The sequence below is a fragment of the Cervus elaphus genome, chromosome 32 (assembly GCF_910594005.1).
Source record: "Cervus elaphus chromosome 32, mCerEla1.1, whole genome shotgun sequence".
Classification (NCBI taxonomy): domain Eukaryota; kingdom Metazoa; phylum Chordata; class Mammalia; order Artiodactyla; family Cervidae; genus Cervus; species Cervus elaphus.
Window position 1 is genome coordinate 22,521,744 of NC_057846.1, and position 15,914 is coordinate 22,537,657.

The 15,914-nt window shown below is 43.5% G+C and overlaps 1 protein-coding gene across 8 annotated transcripts in view; it reads left to right on the forward strand.

Annotated features, from left to right (window-relative positions):
* The window catches only part of STOX2 (storkhead box 2), a 191,834-nt gene that overhangs the window by 153,229 nt on the left and 22,691 nt on the right, over nucleotides 1-15,914 (forward strand). For 2 of the 8 annotated variants that reach the window (XM_043893399.1, XM_043893397.1), the window contains exon 2: nucleotides 8,035-8,154. The exons of 5 other annotated variants lie outside the window; for them this stretch is intronic. In XM_043893399.1, the coding sequence (XP_043749334.1) occupies nucleotides 8,130-8,154 (25 nt within the window). In that variant the 5' untranslated portion in view covers nucleotides 8,035-8,129. Of the gene's footprint in view, nucleotides 1-6,522; nucleotides 7,239-8,034; nucleotides 8,155-15,914 lie in introns of those variants that run through there. One more of the 8 variants, XM_043893398.1, reaches the window with a different exon arrangement.

The window sequence follows — 15,914 nt, forward strand, 5'->3', positions numbered from 1 at the left end:
GAGGTCCAGATGCTAATCCTAACGTTACTACTAACTCTGTGTAACCTTGGGTAAGTCATCTCCCCACTTGAACCCTAGGGTTATCTTCAGTCAAATGATTATGTTACTAGATGACTTTCTGTCTTCTCCAGCTCGAAAATGCCATTATTCTGTGTTCCTGATGCTGGGAAAGATTGAAGGCAAAAGAAGAAGAGGGCGGCAGAGGGTGAGATGGTTGGATGGCAATATCAAGACAATGGCCATGAGTTTGAGCAAACTCCAGGAGATAGTGAAGGACAGGGAAGCCTGGCATGCTGCCGTCCGTGGGGTCACAAAGAATCGGATATGACTTAGTGACTGAACAGACAACAGAATCCTATCAGAAGTGACTGATCCAGAGAGGTTTGAGGATTTTAAGTTATGTAGATTAGCCACGCTCTTCACTGTGTGTGGATTTTGGTGCTCGCTAACACTTGTAGGGATACCACGTGTATTCATTCTTTAAATATTTAGTTTCCTTGCCTGGACCGTGCTGCATCAAATCCAGCTTTAATTGAAATTGTTTCTTCTACCCTAATAAAAAGGCACATAACTTAGTAAACCCAGGGCTATAAAAGCTTTGAACACTTTGGAGCATTCTGTTTCTGAAACCACTTTCGCTGAAGTTTTAATTTGTGCCTGTTCCCCAGCTTTCATCCAACCAGCAAAGTCTGAGCTTTTATCGGTGCCCAGAGAATTTTGTCCAGAGGGTTCTGTCTTTTCCTTTTATTTCTCAATTTGAGCTATTGTTTTACTCTGGACTCTGCTCCAGACCATAGAGCAGACCATAGCACATACAGTTGGGTAGTTTCTGGGCAAGTGGTGTTAGGTGTACACAGTACTTCTAGAAATGCGCTTCTGATGGTATTCTACTAATTCACACTGGATGTTTTGGACAGGTCCTTTTGTGGAACAGGGAAGCAGGTCATTTGTCTGTACCTCTAAGCCCTCTTTGCATCTTATTGGCCTCTCATCACAGGCTCTTCCCTTGTTGCAGGAGTTAATTATCTTCTCTCTTTGGATGCATCCCATACCCTGTTGCTGGAGTAACCTAAACTTTTCAGCATCAGTAACATCACTCGCCTGTGTAAACCTTTAATGACTCTCTCTTAGAATTTCATGTTCTTCAAAATCGTACCTAACCCGACCCACCATTCAGCTTCATCTCCGCCCGTCTCCTCCATGAATCTACCTGTGCCAGCCATGCTAGATAGACCAGCGGCCATGCTCCAAAACCTCCTGGATGCTCTACTTCACATCATCACCCTGCACACTGCTTCACTCCTTGGAGAGGCATCCTTGACTTTTCTCTTCCTCCCCCCGTCCTTACCCATCTTCCAAGACCCTTAACTGCTGCCTCCTTCCTGAAGCGCTGCTCAGTTGCCGCCATGCTTCCTTGCCATCTTTCTCCTGTATCAGAAATAACCATCTTTCTTTGTTCTCGTGGTACGCTGTCCCTCTTTGCCTTGAATGGCTCAGACGTTGGTGCAAAGCTGTGAGGAGAGGAGCTGTAACTTCTTCAACTTTGTACTGACCTCAGGGACAAGCAAGAGAGGCTTACACATTGTATTTCATAAATGTTTGACACGTTGTATTTCATAAATGTTTGACACGTTGTATTTCATAGATGTTTGACACGTTGTATTTCATAAATATTTGTTGAGTTAATTACACTGAATTAGGGTAGGTTTAATATAGTATTGCTGTGGAGTAGGATTTGGACTGGGAGTGTGGGACTAGCAGATGTAAACTGTTACACATAGGACAGATAAACAACAAGCTCCGACTGTCTAGCACAAGGCACTATGGTCGATATCCTGTGGTAAGTCATAATAGAAAAGAATATTTAAAAAAAATGTCTGTATGTGTATAATTGAGTCACTTTGCCGTACAGCAAAGATTGGCACAACATTGTAAGTCAACTAAACTTCAATTTTAGGAAAAGAATGTGTCTGTAAAATAACAGAGCATGCAAAAATCCTTTGCACGGAGCTCCGATTCTCCCTGATGGTAGCCCTTTCCCCCTTGTCCAGATTCTAGGATGAGCTGGCCCCTCCCTTGAAGCCATTCCTGACTGTGTCAGCCCAGGTTCTTTCTCCCAGATTTTTAAAAAAAAATTAATTTATTTATTTTGAGTGGAGGCTAATTACTTTATAATATTGTGGTGGTTTTTGCCATACATTGACATGAATCAGCCATGGGTGTACATGTGTTCCCCATCCTGAGCCCCCCTCCCACCTCCCTCCCCATCCCATCCCTCAGGGTCATCCCAGTGCACCAGCCCTGAGCACCCTGTCTCATGCATCGAACCTGGACTGGCGATCTATTTCACATGTGGTAATATACATGTTTCAATGCTATTCTCTCAAATCATCCCACCCTCGCCTTCTCCCACAAAGTCCAGATGGAATGGATTAAAAAGCTGTGGTACATATACACAATGGAATATTACTCAGCTATTAAAAAGAATGCATTTGAATCAGTTCTAATGAGGTGGATGAAACTGGAGCCTATTATACAGAATGAAGTAAGTCAGAAAGAAAAACACCAATACAGTATATTAACGCATATGTATGGAATTTAGAAAGATGGTAGCGATGACCCTATATGCGAGACAGCAAAAGAGACACAGATCTCCCAGATTTTTAGAGGCACCTGTTTGCTACCTGTCCCTCCCTTTGGAACACACTGTTGTATTCTTGGTGTTTTTTATATGTGACTATCTTAGCTCCTCAAGTGCACTAGAAGCCTCTTGAGAGTGGAGACCATGTCATCTGTTCATGAAAAAGTTTGTGTACCCATGTAAATATTCAGTGCATGTATGCATGCTAAGTTGCTTCAGTTGTGTCCAACTCTGTGCGACCCCATGGACTGTAGCCCACCAGGCTCCTCTGTCCATGGGATTCTCTTGGCAAGAACACTGGAGTGGGTCGCCATGCCCTCCTCCAGGGGATCTTCCCGACCCAGGGATCAAACCTGTGTCTGTTATGTCTCCTGCATTTGCAGGCGGGTTCTTTACCACTAGCGCCACCTGGGAAGCCCCTACCTTAAATGCACTATATTAAATATTTGCAGTTAGACCCCCAGTGTGGTGATTTAGTTGCTAAGTTGTGTCTGACTCTCTGCAACCCCATGGACTGTAGCCTGCCAGGCTCCTCTGTCCATGGGATTCTCCAGGCAAGAATACTGGAGTGGGTTGCCATTTCCTTCTCCAATAAGTATCTTTAATTGATTTGAGAACGTCCGGCGCTCTCTGCTTTATCAAGTACAGTCGCCGTAAGACCACGCTGTACCTACCGTCAGTCATCCGTGTTTTTGAAGGATCCTGAGTGTCTGAGTCAGGGCTGGTGATGCTACTTAAGCCTCTGCCGAGGAACCAGTCACATGCCCAGCGAAGCCTCTGCCCACACCTCATCCACCAAGGAAGTCACCTCGTCGATATTCTATATGATGTTTGTAGATCATTACTGTAACACCGAAGCTGTTATTCAAAGGAGCAAGAGGCAGAGGAGAAGGAGCGCGAATTATGTCTGCAGGAGATGCTGGCATTCGTCTCTCCATCAGAGACTGGCCCAGGAGACAGCAGAGTGCCTTGACTCTTTGTTTCTGAGTTCAGGCTAACGCGTGTCCATCAGAAACTCGTCTTCTTACTAGTAGGACTACAGAGGGAGCTTGTGTTTGTGGTTTTGGTAGGTCAGTTACGCTCCTTTGCATGGCCATTCGGTAATAGTCTGCAGCTGAGGCTGGAACACACTCCATCAGGGTCTGGAAAACTGAGCAAAGGCAACCGCTGCTAAAGGGACCCAGCCTGGGGGCCTCACGTTGCTGGTCTCATGTGCTAACGAGGTGAGCTGACTTCCCTTTAAAGGGAAAAATTTAAGGATTTTTAAAAAAATTTATAAAAAAAAAAATTGTTGCCAGTGGTTATTTTATTATAATAGTTGAGAGGCAGACTCTAAGGCCTCCTGCCCCAGGTTCAGATCTAGCCTCTGCCACTTAATCAGTTGTGGAAGCTTGAAGAAGGCAGTTAATCTTTTTTTTTTTAAAATGGTGATTATAGAGACTTCCCTGGTGGTCCAGTGGTTAAGACTCCCAAGCTTCTAATGCAAGGGTCACGGGTTTGATCTCTGATTCAGGAAGTGAGATTCCACATGCCTCAAGATGAGGCCAAAATTTTTTTTTTTAAGAATGCACTAGAAAATAAAGTTTAAAGAATGTCGATAACAACAATACTTAACTTCCCCAAAAAGGGATTTACGAATATGTATGGCTGATTCACTCTGCTACATAGCAAAAACTAACATGACATTGTAAAGCACTATATGCCAATAAAAAAGGTGGAAAGTATTATTTAAAAGATTAATAAAGATTCACAATCTAAATTAAAAAAAAATAACAGTACTTACCTTATTGGGTCCTTGTAAAGTTTGGATGAATATCTGTACACGGGCAGAGTAGGCCCACATAGAGATGGAAATATACATGTTTGGTATTAGAAAATCTGAATATATTTTTAGTTATAATTTTCTGTCCCTTTTCTTTGAACATTTGTTGTTGTTGTTGTTTCTTTATGCATTTATTCAACCTTGTCTGTGTCATAGAGGAAACTTGAGTTTTTAGCTGTCAAGAGGTGGTCCAGTGTCTTGAACTTCTTCCCAAGATGCTCTTAAATGGCCAGAGGTCACGGTATCTCAATTTAGATCTTAACTTTTACTTAGTACATCATCGCTGTCTTAAGTGCAGGGTTTATTTATTAGGCATGGCTTTGGGCTTTATGGGCTTGCCTGGTGACTTAGACAGTAGAGAATCTGCCTAAAATTTGGGAGACCTAGATTTGATCCCTGGGTCAGGAAGATCCCCTGGAGAAGGGAATGGCAACCCACTACAATATTCTTGTCTGGAGAATCTCATGGACCGAGGAGCCTGGTGGGCTACAGTCCTTGGGGTCACAGAGTTGGACACGACTAAGTGACTAACACACACTTTTGGACCTTATAGTGATCAGACTGCACCTAAGAGGAATGGGCTGAGTTAGATGGATTTTGGTGGATTTGTAATGACCACCAGCAGAACCAAGCTCAGAGACAGTTGAGTAAAGGTGACCTGCCTTGGTGGTGGTGGGCTGCAGGCTGTCATTGTCACGGATGGAGCCCAGGGCACATGTCCAATGAGGGGAATTAATACCTCCTGGAAGGGAAAATTGCGATGAGACCATTTCTGATGTCTAAGGCATCATTGATGAGGTTTTCTTTTCTTTTCTTTTTTAAATTGGATCAATGAGACCTCATTTAATCACAGATAATGTAGAAAAGTTCTCTGGGGGTTGACAGGGTGACAACAGCCAAAAGCCTGCCACTGTCTCAGACCAAGTGTATATAGAGTTCAGAGTGGGGAAGTTGAGGGTGCCATGGGGAGGCATATCTAAAGTCTACCTGAGTCTTCATACAGTTTTACAGGGAAATTGATATGCCCGAGTGGGAGCAAAGGCAGGAGCCATGAGGGCAGAGAGTTTGCAAAGGATCCGCTGGAAGAAGGAGCTGAAGAAGCTTTGTTTAACCATGTTGAGATCACAAGTACCAGTGGATCCATAAATGCACATAGACTGTGTGTACTTACCTGTGGTGTCCCAGACGCTGGGCAGTGAGCAAGGAGGTGGCTTGGAACGTAGGGACGGGATGATTATTGTAGCCATTGGATGAGTTGTCAGACAGATTTCTACACTGTTTAGTTTTCTGAGAGCAGGATGGGAACTGCTGTGTGGGGTTACAGAACTCCGTGGGGAAAGCCTTCACCGGAGGATGTGAATGACTTGGACGGGGCCTGAGCTCTGTGGAAAGGGGTCCTTGAAGATGGGCTGGGTGATTCCCTGGTGGTCCAGTGGTTAGGACTCTGCGCTTCCACTGCAGGAGTGTGGGTTCCATCCCACACTACGATCCCGCATGCCATAGAGCCGAGCCAAAATATAAACAAATAAATAGAAATTTTAAAGACAGGCTAAATCACAGGAGTGAAGAGATGACATGATACTGTTGAGGCTTTAGCCTGGTGATCTTGCTAACTCGGAGCTGCGGGATAGTCTTACTGAGAGATGCATGACATTTTTGTGCTTCCCAACTCCAGTCTCGTCCTGTGCTTCATCCTTATGGTCGGTTAGCTACTGGAGAGGATGGGGGAGAATTTGTGGTGCAGGCATCCTTGGCTACCCAAATCTACTTCCATTCCTAGTAGGGGATAATTTATCTTTATCAGCATCTCTTTGGTTTCTGAGCGGAGCTAGTGAGAGGTGCCTGCCTGGGTATTATTTTGTTTGGAGGAATTAACACACCGTCATTCACGTCGCTCTTAATTATTCCGTCCCTCTTGGACTCCATTTTTCTCTGGTTTTAACGTGATGGTCAGCGTTCCTCTCCTCCGGTCTCTTCCTCTCCTCCCCCCCCCCCCCCCACCCTCTTTGCGTCTCCAGCCATCTCTGTGTCGTTTCTTGTAAATAGAGATGAATCATTCTTCTCCACGGTCCTGTCTAAATGACTTCCTCCGCGTGTGTGTGTGTCTGTGGGTGTGTAAATACAGTGTGCACACGTGCCAGTGCCCGAGGGGCTCGGCGTGGGGCTCATCCGCGCGTGTGGTGCGGTGCAGACCGTGCAGTGAAAACTATATGTTTTGGCACAGATCAGGAAGGGATCGTGTGTGTGTGTGTGTGTGTGTGTGTGTGTGTGTGTGTGTGTGTGTGTGTGCGCGCGCGCGCGCGCGTGCACTTGAGCCTTCCTGATCTGAGGCACAGCGATTCTTAAAAAGGAAAAGAGAAAAGCAGAGGGAGCAGCGCTGTAAAAGAAATCGTATGCACTCATCCCACCCCGTGCAATTCCGGTGGCGGTGGGAGCCCGGGGGCTCCACACGCCGAGAAGGAGCTCTTGACACAGTGACCTCATTCCCCACGCCGCCCTCCTGGCGGCGGAAGCCGCGCTGGCTCCCCGGCCGCCTCTGCTGCAAGGCCGCCGGCGCCGCGTCCGGAATGATGCGACCCGGGCTTGCGAGGACTTGCCCGGCAACTGGAATTTATGACAAAAGAGCTAACAGCAGCTAAACTCTGATCCAGGGTACGGGGTCGCACCGCCTGTCACATACAGGAGGGAGACGCGTCCTTCTCTGCCATGAAAAGCCAGTCTTAAAAAAAAAAAAAAAAAAAAAAGCGCATGTGTCAGGTTTATAATTACGAACTGGTGAGTATACGTTGCTAGATCAATGTTCATGTGTGCGTGTTTTTTCTCCAAGTCCGGAGGCATGTGCCCTTTTTTCTGTTTTTATGATGAAAAGATCTGCTTTGGGGCTCAGTGCGTGGGAGGGGGCCTGGGCCACCCTGGAGAGGACCACATGCCCCTGGCGGCCCCCAGCCCCCCGGGGGTGGGGCGGGGGGTGCGATCCCAGCCCCAAAGTCTCTGCACGGCACAGACAAAGGAGCCCATACTGACAGTCGGAGGCTGTAGCTTTTCTTGGAGTGATGACTCATTTCAGCTCACAAAGGATTCTGGGCAGGGTAATGAAGAGTCAGGTTGGCTGATCCGTGCCTATGACTTCACTTTGCAGAGAACAGGCAGCAAAGGAGTGACACTGCGGATTCCCAAGGCACTGCAGTGGGCTGTCGGCTCAGGGCCCCCAGGGGCCGGTGATGGCCAGGGCGTGGGCATGGGCTGGGATGCCAGCTGTTCCCGGCAAACCGGAGCCGGGAAGGAAAAAGAAGATGATTTTTCCCCCCTAAAATCATGACCAGTAAAGTCCATTCACAAAGCCTTTTCAAGGTGCTTTTTGTGCCAAGCTTTTGAACTGAATTTGTGCCAGGATCTCAAGACCTGAATTGTCAGAAGAGCTGAGAGTTCTGGAACTTATTTATTTTTTTCAAGTAGATGTACTCAGGTAAAGTACCAGATCCCTGTGGGGTCCATGGGCCCTCAGTAGCCCTTCTGAAATGCTCATTTAGAATATTATGACTGGAAAGTTTACTCTCTCTTCTTATTCCAGATTCTAGGACGTCCGTTTCTGTTACTGGCTCCTTCTTGTGCCTGAATGCTACCCCCTAGCATGCACCAGGCTTTAGCGCCAAAGCTACCTGGGGGATGGAGCCAGTCCAGAAAGGGTCAGGTAGGTCTCCCCTCGTTTTCTTTCAAGAGTTGTTGTGTGCAAAGAAATACGGTCAAATGTCTGCAGCCCCTTGGATAAGGGTGTCCTGTCCCCTGAAACGTGAGCTTGCTGCAACAATCCCTCTGCAGTCTCAGTCTTAGGCAGGAGAGGTGCCCCGTGGAGGTGACCCCGAGATGCCACCTCCGCAGCCTGATTCATCCCAGCCTCACATCAGAAACCAGAGTCAACTGTAGGATATGTGAGTTGGAAATAATTAAACAGCTCCACATTTCCATCAGCTATAATAGATCTCTTTCACCCCCTCTGATGGAGGCATTCAATAAACATTATTTGCAAACTTTTTCTTCTCCATGTTGTCCCTAAATAACATTCGTGTGTTATTTGGCCTGTTAACCTATATGCGATGCACTGAAGTCCCAGAAAGCCTGATTTATATGCTCAGGGGCTGTTTCCAGCACTAACATCAGACACAGGTTGCTATTAACTGCTCAGGAAGTAAGCATATCTCATCATCATCTGTTTTAGGATCCAGGTGATTAGAGGGCTGTTTTCTTACAACATCCATGGACTTTTCACACAAAAGCTCTTTTTAAAAAACAAAAAACAGTGAGACTGTAAAATTTGGTTCTCAAGGGTACATTACATGCTCCAAAGTGAAACTTAGCAAATCTGGAAGCATGGTTTTACCATCTCATCAAATTGATGGTTTTAGCACTTTCTAGTAAAAAAATATTTCTGAGGGTCTTAAATGCAATTTGTGATAACTAGAACATTTTTTAAAATAGTACAAACCATACATTGGGCAGGCCCCTTGAACATCTCTTTGCTCTCATATCCACCCCCATAGTTCACCCTTTCACTGAAGGAAAGAATGCTTGTTTTCTTTCTTCATTGTGAAGTTGTGTCTTCCTTGTGACTAATACTTGGCATCTTCAAAGCAAAGTTGAGGATGTTGAGTCAGTTTCAAAGGATGTTTGGTCACGTCATACCATATTGAGAACATAATGTCCCCACACCCATCAATTCTGCTCATTCTTAAAGACCTTATTCAAAATCTGCCTCCCACAGAAGGGTTTCTCTGATTGTAGGAGGTCATTTCTTAGTCCTATTATAGAATTAACTTCTCTAGATAGATAGATGGATAGATATAATTAGGCCAGATTCCTATTATAGGAATTAATCTGCTAGCCATTCAAGTATTTTCATCTTATATCTCTTCTAAGCATGTGTGAAACAGTAATTTGAACATATTATAATTGCTTGTATTTTTACACATTTATATCATGTTTCCCCATATAAATTGTAAGCCCACTGAAGGCAAAGATCAAGATTTGTGCCTTCCTCTGTGGTTCATTTCTCCTAGCAGTTGCCTACACGTGGAAAGCAGGCAGTAAGTAGTTGATTAAGAACAGAGATAATTAAGCATTAGTTTATCATAGAGGGTGAGAATGCTATTTGTTCATTTTAACAGTCTTCCCTGGGAGAGTTTAATGCTGAGGTAGACCTCAGGAGTTAAGTATGTAACTCTGGAAATGATGATTGTTCTTACCTTGAGGTGTGTTTACAGACAGCGCCTTACACCGCTGGTGAAGGACTGTTGTTGTTAAGACCAGATGTGAAGGTGCGTCCCTTAAACACGGACACTGGTTATAATTTACTTGAATAAGAAGAAGAATATTATCGGACAGACTGTTCTTAAGTAGGGAGTAAGCTTCCATGGTGGCTCAGATGGTAAAGAATCTGCCCGCAATCCAGGAGACCCGTGTTGGATCCCTGGTTCGGGAAGATCCCCTGGAGAAGGAAATGGCAAACCACTCCGGTGTTCTTGCCTGGAGAATTCCATGGACGGAGGAGCCTGGCAGGCTAAGGTCCATGGGGTCAGAGAGAGTCAGGTACAACTGAGTGACTATCACTCATCATGCTAAATTCTGATGTTTTGTATGGAAGTCACTTTTTTGAATTCTATAGGATGTTTTCCTTAGAGGAAATGATCATGGTGACTCTTTGCATCCCAGGTTCCATTAGAAATTATTTAACTCCTAGCATCACTGATCTTCAGCACATAAGGGTACTGACGTGCTGAGTTTCCTTTCCCTTTCTTAGGTAAAAGATTGGCCCAGCCGAAAATCTTAAAATAGGCCAATTTTCTCTATATCCCTGTGACTCTGTCCAAACAATTTCCCGTCTTTTAGTGTTTTTCTGTTTCCACAATCCCTGTGTAATGCATATTTCCCAATCCTTTCCAGCCCAACAATACATCCTAAATGCTATATATTATAATATGTTGTATCTTAACTTTTCTGCCTCCCTCACTCTGTGCCCATGCTCACAGGTGAGAATCAAGAGGTGAGCAATCTTATCAGTCTTAATTCATGCCAGAATGAGAAAGACTACTGCCCTCTCTCTTTCCCACTGATGCCTTAGATTATTTCTTAAAAACTTTTTTTAAAGGATCAAATTATTTTTCATTAGTAGAAATTCAAACATCATAAAAAGAGTAAATTGAATAAATTTCGGTGGGCTTGGGGATGATCATTTTAATACTAACTGCTACTTATTAAATATCTGTTAGGTCTCAAGGACCATGTCCGCACTCAGCATCCATCATCTCATTTAATTCCCTCCGTAACTCTGTGAGGTGAGCATCACAGTGTATACCTAAGGCAAGAAGACAGTGAGACTCAGAAAAATGAATTAATTTGCCCCAAATGACACAGCTAGTGAGGAACAGAAGTGGGCTCTGACTTAAAGTTTTGGCTAACAAAGTCCATGGCCTCCACCACTGTCTTGTAATGCCATACTTTTGAAAGAAAAGTTACTTCTGGTGCAGTGAGTTGGGAGTTTCCTCTGCGTGTGTGCGTGTGTGTCTGGCTTTTTGCACTCTTGTCCCTGTGTACCTGTCTATAGTTCTTTCAATAACAGTTGGAAGGGGTGATAGATGTGCAGTCGTTGGGGAGTCGGTAGCAGCCATTCTGCACGGTTTGATTTTAATTTGGGAATTATCAACATATATTTTGAGACTGTATTTTAATTGTTCCATTATGATTTTATAGAATTTGGTCTGTTTTATAGAAGTTGGTCACAGTGTAGTTAGGACCTAAACAGATGAAGCAAAGACTGCAAAGGTTGAGAATTAGCTGTGGTGATTCTAACTTACGAAGAATGAAAGAGAGTGACTCTGGAAATTTTAGATTGATTTATATTGAATTATAGTTGAACAGTAGCATTCATGGATTTTGGAGCATATCCTATGTATCTGTTGTCAGGCTAGGTTCCCATACAGAATGGAGATGGAAGAGAGTAGCTTAAAATAGGAATTTAGATGCTCTCCTATGTGATGTGCTTATAATGAAGAAAAGGAAAACACACATATTACACAGGACTCTGGTTAGCCAAGTGCCTTACAGAATTGCAGCTTCCCTGATAGCTCAGTTGGTAAAGAATCCGCCTGCAATGCAGGAAACCCCGGTTCAATTCCTGGGTTGGGAAGATCCCCTGGAGAAAGGGGTAGGCTACCCGCTCCAGTATTCCTGGGCTTCCATTGTGGTTCAGCTGGTAAAGAATCCGCCTGCAATGCGAGAGACCTGGGTTTGATCCCTGGATTGGGAAAATCCCCTGGAGAAGAGAAAGGCTACCCACTCCAGTCTTCTGGCCTGGAGAATTCCACGGGCGGTATAGTCCATGGGGTCACAAAGAGTCAGACACGACTGAGCAACTTTCGCTTACAGAATTGTGTGACGTCTGAGAGCTCATTACCTGTGGTTATCCAGGACTGGCATTTCGTTGTGATTTTATTGCTGGTGGCAAATGGCCTTAACTTAGCTCTGGACGAGGGACTAGAGAGCGAGGAGATGCTGATGGAAAACATCTCAGTGGTTTGTTGTCATTGTTTAGTTGCTAAGTCGTGTCCAACTCTTTGAGACCCTGTGAACTGTAACCCTCCAGGCTCCTCTGTCCATGGGATTGCCCAGGCAAAAATACTGGAGTGGGTTGCTATTTCCTTGCCCAATCTTGGTGGCTAGAGGGGCCTTACCTTGCCTCATCTATATATGTAGTACCTATTTGCTCGACAGCATTTGAGTGCCCGACGTGTCAATAGGTTTATTCTGTAGTGCCTAAACATACACAACATGTGGGTTATGATGTGGAGACTTCTTAGCAAAGGTTTGTGAATTACAGAAACAGATAAATTGGCCCAGTGGCTCTTATTTCCATCCTGACTTTGCAGCTCGCAATCTACTGCGGTAGTGGCATGGTCCAGACGTGTTCTTTGCGATCAGAGATGTCAGTCATCATCCTTGCTGATGGTGAAGACAGCTCCTGAGCCAGGGGGCTCTCGCTCTCCCTGATCCATCAATTGCCTTCTCTATCTGATTCTCCACCCTTTTGTGGTTTGTCCATCTCTGCTTATCCTCAGACAGTTTTTTGTTTTTTTTTTAATCAATAGTCCAATCTCAGTAACGAGAGTGATAGCTAATATGACTAATGGAAGCTTGTAGCTTGGGGAAGATAACAGGTTTCTTCTGTAAACCAGTGAAGCAATTGATTTGTCATTAGACCTACCTAGTGCATCTTGGCATTAGATGGACTGCTAAGTAGGTGATAATGGTGGACACTAACCCATCTGTATTTTTGCAGATGTGCCGTCTGCCACTGTGACCACTCTTGTTTAACTCTCATTAGAAGTTTCTTAGTAAGTCATAGCTGATCGACACCATTAATGAGAGTATCCTATTTACATTTTCTTTTGAATTAAAACAAGTTATTCAAGTAATAGCTTAGGAATTAGACCTTTTTTACGAGAACTTCATCAGGACTTGAAATAAAAGTACCATGGAGCTTTCAAAAACAATTTAGAGAATTTCTAAATATTAAAAAAATTTTATTGTCAATGCCATTGATGATTGCAACTGAGATTCAACCTTAAATTTCTGAGATTGGTGGCATTAAGCCAGACATGCAGTAAACTGGTAAAAGAGCCTTTTCCAGTGCCAGTTTCCTTTTAAGTTTCTGATACAGACGTTTGAAAGTCAAGTACCGTAATTTGATTTCTAGGGAAAGCTGCTTAAAATGAAGCATCACGTAAGTTGATGATGCTTATGTGTTCTGCCCTCCTGAAAGGGTATTTCTGTCTGCAGGAGGGTGTATAGGAAGGGGCTGTGTGTGTTTTTTTAGAATGGCTTAAAAAAAAAAAAAGAACCATCTGTTAAAAGACCCCCAAACAACATGTATACATAAAATCAGGGTTAATAAATTAAACTAAATTGTAAAACACTAAGATTTGTGTGATGTTTTGCTTCTGAGAAGCTGTTCACTTAACCTCAGAGAGCTTATGATTTCCTCAGGCCCAAGGGTATGGAAGATAAACCTTGGCACATTCGTCGTCCTCTGAACAGCTTGTTAAAGGAATAGACTTATATTATCGCTGTACCCACCATACGTTTTACAGGCATGTTTGACTGTTTTTATGAGTCATGGTATCTACTGCATGTGGTAATTTTATTGGCATCTATAATTTTAACTTTAGTGTTAATTTTGGCAATCCAGAGAACAAAAACAGGCACACTTTGGTTCTAAGGAGCAAGACTTTGAATTAGGAAAGAGTAAATTCTGAAGTCTTTATTACAAGGGGAAAATTCAGAGCCAATCTATTTTTCTGTCCTTTTCTAAAATTAAATCCTACTTTTTCATGTTGGATGGGCATTAAAATCATTTTTTCCAGCAAGATGGAAATAGAGGTAGCCAGCAGTATTATATTATGCTTTTATACCAGAATTCTGCTGCTTTGATGGAGAATCAAAGAACTTGAGTCTGAAGTTTGAAACCGTGTCATCCAAACCCTCATCTTACAGATGAGGAAACAGACACAGAGTGGATAATTGCGTTTTGTTATAAGAGCCTGGGCACTTAACAGTACCTCCTGAATGCCTTTTTTATTGGCAATTTCCCAATGATAAATTAGTACAGTTTCAGAACTACATTTACAAGGAGGTTGCTTTGTTTCTTGAACTTCACTAGGGTCAAAGGTAACTTTTCAATCCTAAGTACAGAATGAATTGACATTTACAAGGGAGAACAGAATTTAAAAATAAACAGGAAAACAGGATAATTCCAAGGGAATGCTAGTATTGGGGGTGGGGTGGGCAGAGATTATTTAAAGAAGGCTAAGATAGAAGATGAACTTCAGGGTACTTGCAAGGTTATAGTTCATTGTGATGTGAGCCACCTGGAAAAATTATGGCTTTCCTTTTCATGTACAGTTGGGTGAATATGGGTACTTTAAGATGAAAGGAAATAGATTTATGTTTGCTTTTCTGGTAGGTATCTTTTGGAAAGCTGTGGGTGTCATGTGGGAAGGGACAAATGTAAGTTGCCATAGAAGTCACATCTTCTTAGCTGTGTCCCCACTATAGGCAAAGGTTGTGGAGCACAGGGAACCTCAATTAGCAACTGGGGGGAAAATGGCATTCACAGAGAACGGAGCTTTATTATAGTTCTTTTTTTCCCCTACAAAAAAGAACCAAGATAGGAACAATTTTCGAACCCCAGAGGTTTGGGGTATCTGAAATAGATTTCTTGAAAGGATAAATTATGTGAGAGAGGATTTTTTGAAATAATTCCAGCTACAGTAACTGGCCTGAAGTTGGAAGGGAGAATAGATAAGAGTTAAATAGTAAGAATGCATGTGCATTTTCCCTTATATTTCTGGGGTATAAGTCACCAGTTGAAGAAGAAAGAGGAAGTTGGCATATGGGTGATTTCTGCCTGTTGTCCCAGACCCTCCTTGTCAATTTCTCAGTGACGGTAATGCAACCCACAGTTGCACCAGAGTTGACATGTCATGGGTAGATAATTCCTCTGGATAAATATCAGAGTTCCCATCAGCATCAGGGGTAAAGTCTCAGCCTTCTGATCACCCAGGATCTGGCTTCTGTGTTTCTCTCCATCTCAACCCCCCAGCCTGCTCCAGCCGGGCCAGAGGACACCCCCAGCTCCCCAGCTCAGCCTTGCGCATGCTCACTCCCGCCTCTGGTCCCTTGGCTTCATCCTTCCCTCCTCCCATCACCACGGACGCGTTTATCTCCGCCCTCATGCTTCTCAGCTGACCTTACATGAAAACAGTGACCACATATTCACGGAGATATTTGAAATTGAATGTGAAATGCTTTTAAAATCGAAGACGTGTACTTAGAATTGTAATGTTGCCACGCCTTCTCACATTTTAAATTCATTTCACACAAGTTTGCTCAGCGCTCACTCAGTCGAAGGCACTGTGCTTGGCTTGATCTGAACGATCCTGGATTTGACAAATGTCCCCTGAGGACTGTACTTAAATGGATGTTTGTAAGAAAATAAAGCTGAAATAAAACCTATCTATCCCCAGTTTCTAGAACAATAGTAGGACAGCATTATAGCAGTTTAGAAAGAATTGGCTAGCCCACATAGTAGCTATGAGCTTTTACAGGAGTTGTCTTTATGAATATGTTCAGAACTAATTCTGGCAGTAGAAAAATCCATCCTATAAATTAGACAAGTAACAATTCATCATTTATGCAAAAGGTGGTTGTTTCTGTAGATTATGGTGACCAGTAACATTATAGCAGTAATTATATTTCCTTGTTTTCTTCTTTGACCATAAATGTGGTCCAACTATTGGAAGAATTTTCTAGTAGCATGTTTAAGAATGACTAGTTGGCTCCTTAAGTAGGTTTGACCTAAGAGCCGAAGGAAATCATGGTAACCTTGAATAATGTGTTATG